At 33.2% G+C, this 9697-nt stretch overlaps 1 protein-coding gene across 1 annotated transcript; it reads right to left on the reverse strand.

The window, feature by feature from the left end:
* Positions 1 to 219: 219 nt before the first annotated feature.
* Positions 220 to 5664, reverse strand: LOC145334535 (uncharacterized). The gene is made up of 5 exons (XM_080179997.1): positions 5608 to 5664; positions 3292 to 3359; positions 2133 to 2209; positions 1338 to 1443; positions 220 to 1026 (listed from the first exon to the last, which is right to left on the reverse strand). The coding sequence occupies exons 1-5, from the start codon at positions 5659 to 5661 to the stop codon at positions 1011 to 1013; spliced, it is 321 nt and encodes a 106-aa protein (XP_080036123.1). The 5' UTR covers positions 5662 to 5664; the 3' UTR covers positions 220 to 1010.
* Between the last annotated feature and the right edge of the window lie 4033 nt (positions 5665 to 9697).

Consider the following 9697-nt stretch of genomic DNA (forward strand, 5'->3'; position numbering starts at 1 on the left):
TTTCACGGATAAAAAATGTACAATTGGTTTTAATCTTATGATTGTACATTTTTATATTCGTAGAATACTGGATATAATTCGATGCTATCATTATGGCTGAAAAACGGTTCTAATCCATCGAATATTAATAGGTTTCGAATCGAAACTGGAAATTAATTTACAATTAAGAGAAATAAATATAAATTTATTAAAACAAAAATAAAAATGAAAGACTTTGTTTATAATCTATGGTAACTTATCACAAATAATTTGGTATTAAAAAATAGCTATTTATCGCATCGTATAATAGACAGATTTCCGTGTATAATAAAATTAAAAATTCTAAAATTAATGCCAGTTTTCTTAGCCCCGAGGGTGTCGAAGCCAACTTTAAATTTATTATAAAACAATACTTTCTTCTGACTTAATTCTAATTTTTAAAAAAAATCAAAAATATAATAAAAATCTAATGATACAAGTTGCATATTTATACACTTATCTAAAATGAATTTATTTTCTTATAAATATTTTTATGATTTTAATCCATATACAAAATATTAAATAGTATCTACTTCAAACAAACAAACAAAAAAAAATTTTCTCCTTTTTTCCTTTGATGCTTGGGTCTGCCTCACGGGGCTTTCTCAGGATAAGGACAGGCATACGAGTGAACTAACGAATACAGCCGTCGGCCCCTACGGGGTCACAATCACTGAGCGTGATTGAGGGAGGACAAAATACTGTCCTCCCTTACGACGTATACTGTAGAAATTCTGGGTAGCAAACATGCATACAAACTGTTATTAAATATACTAAAAATTCATAATTATCTTGTCTTTTATATATATATCAAAGTATATCACATTGTATTCGTAATAAGGGACTGACCCTCACTAACCTGAGTGCCATTCCCTTAATAGTCGCTGGACTATATTATTAAATATGCAATATTGTACCATTACAGAATTTTGAAATACATTATTATTATTATTTCTTGTAAAATTTCAGTTTTCTTTTTTTTATCTTCTTGCTTAACCTCTCCCAAATCTAAAATTAAAATAATTTATTCTCGCGACTCGAAAGCATAATTTTCTATAATTTACCAGCTGCTATTTTTGAGGTGGGGGATTTTTTCTTTTTTGGTGGTTGGGGTTGTCTCACCCCCCAAGAAAAAAAACTTAAACCCACCACAGGACCAGAAGAGTCCAGTCCGATCAGTTCAGTAATTACTGAGATCTTAAGTTTAAGATGGACAGACATTTTCTATTTTGTATTATAGATAAGGTTTTAAGCGCTAAATATATTCCGGTCTCGGTTTCTTAGATATTGAAGAGCATGCAATTGAAGGAAATTTTTACCTAAGGAAGACATGACCCGGCTGGGGCTCTCGTTTCACTCCATGTTGGGTACCCCGTCGGTTTCGTAGATTTTCTAGGCCATTTCCATCTCCCTGTAGACGCCAATCTAAATATAAATAGTGATAATTAGAGAGATGTAAAGGTCTAAGACAATGGCCAATAAATTTATGTACATCCCACATTACTATACACAACATCCCTTCTGTAGATTATAATTAGTGGTTAAAACGTTTGGACACTCAACTAAATGAATCAACCAACCAAAATTAAATACAAGTCCCCAAAGTTATGGAGCCAACGAATAAGAAAACGTTATTATAAAACTCTGGAGACTAGTGTATTATTTATAGTACAATGACCCCTCCTTCCACAGATGATTTCAATTAGACTGTATTAAACGTTATTATGAAGTCAAACTGTCTTAAAAACCCCAGAGGTTACATCAAATAAAGGCATAACTCAGGGAGGAAGGGGTAATTGGGGTATTAATTACACTAGTCCCCAATGTTTTCTTATTTGGGACTTTTATTTAATTTTGATTGGTGTTTTCATTAATTTAAGCGTTCAAACGTTTCAACTACTGATTGTTACATAAAGATATGTTAATTTTGTTTATCATCATTGGGGATGTACATCAAACAATTAGCTATTGTCTCATCCCTTTAGATCCCAGGGCAAATGTTGTACGACGACAATTATAAGTCGTAAATCAGTGGCGTGCACAAGATTATCCTGGGGTGTTTGGGATGAGGGTGAAAAATTTTGATATTGAGGAGGGTGTTGACGCCCCTATACCTGAAACTTGAAAGTATTCTTCTAAAGCTTCAAACTCTTTGATTGATTTCATTAGACGGTCACAGATTTTATGCAACCTTAAAAAAATCAAAAAGGTTAATAATTAAAGATATTTGTATCTAATGCCTATTATTACCTCTTAAACTACTGAACTTGAAAATTTTTACTTTTTTAAAATTATATTTTTTATTTAATCTATGTACTCTATTAAAGTTTTCATGCTCATGATTAATGTAAGAATAAATGTTATGAGCGGAGAAAAATTGTCGTCGATTTGCTAAGGTTGCTAAGATGGCACCAATTATTGGTGAGTTTTTTTTATCCAGTATGAGGGGAGGGGCTAAAGTGGGTAGATAGGGGGATAGTTATTTGTCAGTCTGTATGTCTATTGATATTTTAATCAAATACAATCTTGTAGTAATATTTCTCTTTGAATGGTGATGGTACCCTTCCCCAAAATAGTTATAAACCTTCCCAAGACTTATGAAGAACAACATTGTAAAAATCCATATCGGTTCAGCGATTAACGAGATCCTGTTACTTTATTACACGGATTTACTCATTTGCAATTTGCAAAAGGAATGCTACTATTGTATTTCAACATCCTTGTTTCTTTTGTATAGTTTTAATTTGAAAAGAATTACTCAGTAAATGCTTTCTTTTTGCTATTAATTTTGTATTATTTACACATCGTTAGGCATTAAATTAATTTACTCATTAAATAAATATTAAATACTATTACTCATTTATGTACATTATTTATTTTGGAGGTTTTAAGCAAAAATTTTTCTGGTTTCAAATTTATCTATCTATCTACTAACCGTCTGTTCGTCTGCCTGTCTGTTTGTCTGTCTATCTCTCTGTCTATCTGTATTGTATTTCTTTCTTTCTGTCTGTCTGTATGTCTTTCTGTCCGTCAGTCATTTAGTCTGTCTGTCTGTTTGTCTATACATCTGTCTATCTGTGTGTCTGTATTTGTGTCTGTCTGTCTATCTGTCTGTCTGTCTGTCTGTCTGTCTGTCTGTCTGTCTGTCTGTCTGTCTGTCTGTCTGTCTATCTATCTTTCTATCTATCTATATATCTATCTATCAATCAAAATATATATCAATCTATCTATCTATTTCTCTATCTATCTATCTATTAATCTATCTATCTATACCTGGGTGAAATCCTTGCTAAATTATTAGGCATACATGCTGATAAGTTAACGCCTCTAGATTCTGTTACCTTTAAAAAATTATAATTATTAATGTCATCATTAGAATAGCATCCTTCCTTTTTTTAATGCCTTTGATCAAATTGTGAGACAGCGTAAAGTGGCACAAAAAATTACGTTATACGATAAAATAACCAATGAGAGGCCAGTATAAATTTTACCATTGGTCAATTACAGTGTAAACTGGTCTCTCATTGGTCAACTTTATTGTATGACGTCATTTTTTTGGTGCAACTTTACGCCGTCTCTCAAATTGTATGTAAAAGAAAGGGGTGCCTAGTGGGCTAAGAATCCCCACCAACCACATTTTTTAAAAAGTTTAAAATAAAGTAAGGTAGTTTCTTTTCCTGTGCATAACCCCTGTGGTGGCCTAACCCCGCAGGGCTACCCTGCCCTCAAACTTACCTAATCTAACCTGTTATAAGAAAAACTGTCCTCTTCCTCAATTATAATTTTTCATGTACTTTAAAAATAAAGGGGCAAGGGTGGGGTTTCTATGCTCGATTAGGTTCTTTTGGGGAAACCTCATTTTATTACTATATTATTTCATTAAATCAATAATTCTATTTTTATCTCTCTAGTTCTAATTAGGAAGGGAGGGGACATTGGGCTGTTTATTACTCAAGCGTTTCAACCAGGGGTCGGAAGCCTCACGTAAGCCGCGTGTAAGCCTCAGTGAAATCGTGATTTTATCACTATAAAATTCAACTGGATGTATAAAACGGCTCTTTAGCAGACAATCCTTCTTTCTTAAATTTTTTTTTCTGCTCACAAGCAGGTTTAAAACTAAGGCTTATGCGCGGCTTACGTGAGGCTTCCGACCCCTGGTTGAAACGTTTGAGTAATAAACAGCCCAATGTCCCCTCCCTTCCTGGTTAGAACTAGAGAGATAAGAATAGAACCACTAATTCTAATTTACAGAAAGAGTAATTTTGCGTTTCATAATTTAGGGTATACAACAATTTATCAGTCATTGTCTTGTCCCTTTAGATTCCTGAGTTCTACTCTATCTTTATTAGATTATTTCTTTCTCATTATATGCAGCTTATGTCTATAAAAACCCTAAAAATAATTTCCTATTTTGCTGATCTGGCATTATTATTAATTGCAATATTTCTTTGCCATTCATATTTTTCAGACGTTTTTAGTAGCGCATCTACTCTATGATTATGGTTTGTTTGGACGTCCGTCCGTCCGTATGTCACAAAGAAATGACACTGTTATCTACTTCCTGCTTTTATTTCAAATACCACTACCAAATACTACACATTTATATTAATATTATTTTCTATTACTCTTTATATTCCCATCGTAATATGTAGTAAAATATTGTTTTTCATGAAATTATTTCATATTCTATTCTAAGATGATAAAATAATCTAATCCAAAACGAATTAGTAATTTATAATTTTTTATGAAAGATTTCATAATTATTTATCGATTAAAAAAATATAGAATTTTAGCTTTATGAATTTAAGAAGCTTTCATTTAAAAGTAAAAAATTTTTCTACTTAAATGATCTGTTCGTCTGTCTGTACAATTGTATTGAATAGATTTGTTCGTTAGTTTGTGCATGTGGGAGATTTTCTATCTAGTTCAAGCTTTGCAAGGGGATTCCTGTTACGAAAGTGATAAAATTGTGATTAGCCTAGTGATTAAACTAGTGGTGTGCAATATTTTTCACCAATTATTTAAATCTACAGCAAAGGTAATTTTGTTTATCATCATTGGAAATATAATTATACTTTTCGTCCATTGGCTTCTCCCTTAAGATTTCTGAAGAACCTTAAGATAAACAGCAAATCTAAGATAATGGATATAGCATATACGTGGATATATTGACAAGGGGGAAATTTGTCGTCAATTTAGCTTGCTATCATAGACCTAATAGATTGGTTAGTTCGTTCATCGAGTAGGAGGAGAAGGGATGAGGTAAAGGGAGTGGATGAGGGATATTTATTTTAGCCAGCTGTGAGTGTTACTTTATCAGAGAACATGAAAATCTGGTGCAACATCCAAGTAATATAAATATATCAATTTCTTTGAAACTTACCAGGGAAAAGGGAATGTGATTCTGACAAACAATTCTAAGTGAAAATTTCCCCTCAACCCCCTTCCCTTTTTTCACTCCTTCTAACCCACTTCCCTTAAAGTTACACCAAAAAACAAGTTATACTCTAACTTTACTCCAACAAAATATTTAATTTTCTGCATTTCAAATGGAATTAATTTGCTGAATAGCAGCTCCAGGATACTTACATGTACATTTGAAATGATGGAGATTAGAATTGTCAAACAAATCATTCTTAACATTAAAAATCTATAAGTTAATATTCAATTAAGCTTGAGATCTAGGAACATACTAGTCACGATTTTCAGGAAAGATTTATAATTGTCTTTGGGTTGTTTTAGGGTGTTTTTCAATTCTTATACGCCATACCCTAAAGAATAGGGGCGAGGCATCTAGTATTGTATAAAATACTAGCGGCTACGCCCCTAGAGGCCTCTAGTGGCCTTTAAATGTTTTTTTTTATTTTAAATATCTAATTTGATAAATAACTTGTCTATGTTATCAATTGTTAAATTCTTGCGTGTACGCAGCGCGACTATGCTAGCGACACTATGCGGCGGAAATATTTAATATTTTTGATTTTATTGTGATTTCTCTTGGGAGGGTGGTGGTACCCTCCCCCAAAATAGTTATAAACCTTCCCGGGACATATGACAATCTACCCAAGTACCAAGTACCATAATTAAGTTTTCATGGTAGGGACGTTACACACAGGTCCTGAATAGTTTTAGGCTTTTTTTATTTTTGTAATTAGGTCTTAGGATGGTTTTAGGCTATTTCCTGCCCCCTCGCTTCCTTTTGAATATAGATCCCCAAGAAACAATGGGTGCAGGTGCGTTTATACATTGAGGAAAAATTATGAACTAGGGGTTACGCCCCTGGCATTTAGGGGCTTTGTATTGAATGGGACAGAAAAGGGCTAGAAAAACAGCCTAAACCCATCACAAAGATTAAAATCTGAAAATAAAATAATCACATGACCTTTATATCGCTTACCATTAATGGAAAACCCAATCGGTTAAGTAGTTGTTGAGATCTTATAAGCTTCAGACCAAAAGCCCTAAATACTTTATATTATACAGGAATTGATGAAATTTTATGAATAAGAGACTTATATTTAAAATTAAATAAATCTATGTAGACTTGTAGAGTGGGTAATTTCATACTTAAAATAACTAAGACATTCAACCACTCAAAATAAAAATTTAATTTAAAAAAATGGATCTACTGCAGTTCACGGTAAAATATTGCTGGTAAGCAATATTCAAAAAAAATATTCGTTTATATTTGTTAAAAAAACTATGTAACAATGGTAATTTATTACATAACATATTTTAGTTAGAAATATAGAAATATTTAATGACGTTTTCTTGATGAAATTAAATTTAAAAGGTTATCAATCAATCTTATGTCAAATCTTTATGTTGTTGATATTTAGATGATCTTTAGACTTGTAACCAGAGGCGTGCAGAAACCCACTGGCAAAATTAATGGTGGGGGATAAAAAACACCACACTTGTAGTCTACAATACACCCGTCTAAAGCTTACGCCCTCCTTAATATTAGAAGAAGGTGGTGTTAAAATTTTAGGGTACGCTTCGCCCCCCCCCCCCCCAGGCCCTCCCCAGGCAAAATCCTCTGCAGTAAACTGCTTGGAAGCGAATCTTCTAAATATAGATATCAACGATGGAAAGCACCTTCATTTTTTCTAATTTCGAAAAAAAATTAAACCCTTATAAAGTAATGATAAAATCGATCTAGAATGTTGTTTAAACTAGGGACACATTATATTTTGTGGTTGATTTGTAGATTAGCCTCGCTTCAAATGCACTCACAAAAAAAAATATTTAAAACATAAATTTTTTACAAGGATTACAGAATCTATAACAGAGAAGCTTTAAAACCATAGGGTAAGACATTAACACTTGTAGAGTGACAGAACTTAATAAGCAGAATATTAAATTAAAGTCTAAAAGAATATAATATAAATATAATTATAAATTGTTACAAAATTACTAACTTTAGGACCTTATGCTATGCATCAAACATTGCACCTTGTGTTTTCATATGAATCATTGTTCAAAAAGTCAAAATAGGATAATTATATCATACAAAAATTAAAAGTAATAGACGAACGGAACCGCTGGTAACAATTACAGAGTTGATACGATTTATAAATCGTACCTAACTAATACAGGAACAATTAAGCAAAGTTTGAAATGAAAAGGACAATTCTAACATGCCTGGATTAACACTAAGAGATATAATCATCACTTACTGTTGATTATCTTTATATAAAAGATGTCTGTCTGTTCCAAAAGGATTTTGCTAACCACTGAACCGATAGGGTTCTCCTTTATAATGAAGCTTCCAATAGGTCCAAGGGAGGTCTATAACAATTTAAGGTGGGAGTACTAATACTAAGAGAAATCGACCCTAGAAAAAAAAAATGATCACCCCTCTCCCAAAATAAAACATTTTATAATTTTAAAAAGTTGACTATTTACCCCTCCCTTAACTCAAATGCTCCTAGAGGCCTCTAAACTATAGTTAATTCAGTTCCGATGGTTCTACTCCGACTACAAATATTTTATCGGAAAGTCTCTTGTTTATGTATACAGAGCAATTCTCTTTCTCTCTCTCTCTCTCTCTTTTATACAGGGGTTAAAGGATAAATAATTCGGATCATGGAAAGAAAACAAAGTCATTCCTAATTAGGACAGAAGTCACTGGAAATTGGTCTAAGGAATGCTACTTATGTCCTTCATCTAACAAAATCTAACTTAAGGGAGGTGACTTATGTCCTTTGTCTGACAAATTCTTACATTAGGAAGGCTGCTTATGTCCTTCATCTTGCAAAACTTAGCTTTTCTGTGCTTCACATAGCAAAACCTCACAAAACATAGCATTTGTGTCCTTCACATAGCAAATTCTTGCAAAACATAGCAAATTCTTGAAAACATATATATAGGTGTCCCAAACTCAAAAACAGAGTTTCAGTGCTCTCCGACCACCCATTCACGAGATACAGGCACCTGGTGTCCTTTACTCACGGTTAGATTTGGGAAATGGTTCGAATCCTTAAAAAATTTGGCTAAGTCCAAAAATATTTTGACACTTAATAATAATTTTCAAATTTTTGATCAAAATTTTGACTAAGCCCAAAAATAATTTTTTAATTTTTTAAGGATTCGAACCATTTCCCAAATCTAACCGTGGGTACCAAGGACACCAAGTGCCCATATCTTGAGAACGGGTGGTCGGAGAGCGCTGAAACTCTGTTTTTGAGTTTGGGACCCCTATATATGTTTTGCAAGAATTTGCTATGCTTTGCAAGAATTTGCTATGTGAAGGACAGAAATGCTATGTTTTTACAATTACCAATTTTTTTATTTAATTTTTAAACGATGTCTAATTTGTTGTCCTTTGCTTTCATATGCATAATAGCGGATACGCCCCTAGAGACCTTAAGGTTTATTTTAGGGGGGGGGAAGTCGACCCTCCCCACTTTGAATTTCAGTTTTTAAATAAATCTTTTATTTTTTTAGGGATGATTTCTCTTGGAAAAGTATATTTAATGATTATGAACCTTTCCAGGATCTATGAGAAGCTTCGCTGTAAAGGAGAACTATCCAGCAGTTAGTGAGATCTTTTGGTACAAACAGACAGACATCCTGTTACTTTTGATAAAACGATTTAATGATTAAACGAATCTGTAAACTTCCGGCTTATTTAACTATCACTTTATTTTCCTTTAGTTTCTCACGTATTATTTTATACTTTTACTAGCGGCTTCGCCCCTAGCCTCTAGGGGCTTTGCCCAAGAGGTGATAAAAAAAAATTATTGCGAGAGACCATAAAGGACCATGGAAACTCCTTCAAAAAAAAAAAAAAAAAAAAAAAAAAAAAAATGGGGGGGGATTTTTTGGTTTTTGGGGGGGGTTGGGGGTGTCCCACCCCCCGAGAAAATAGCTTAAAACCACCACAGGACCAATAGGTAGATACCCTGAAGAGTAGAATCCGATCGGTTCAGTGGTTACCGAGATCTTAAGGGACAGACAGACAGACGGACGGACAGACGGTCAGACGGACAGACAGACATCGTTCTACTTTGTATTATAGATGACAATTTAGACAGCGATCTAAAGGTATAAGACAATGGCCGATATATTTGAATACATCCCTAATGATGATGCACAAAGCTTCCCCTTTTGTAGATTACAATTAGTGGTTGCAACGTTTCAACACCCAACTTGATAAACTTACCAATCAATATTC

The sequence above is a fragment of the Acartia tonsa genome, chromosome 12 (genome assembly GCF_053477335.1).
Source record: "Acartia tonsa isolate MP-2025a chromosome 12, ASM5347733v1, whole genome shotgun sequence".
NCBI classification, from domain to species: Eukaryota; Metazoa; Arthropoda; class Copepoda; order Calanoida; family Acartiidae; genus Acartia; species Acartia tonsa.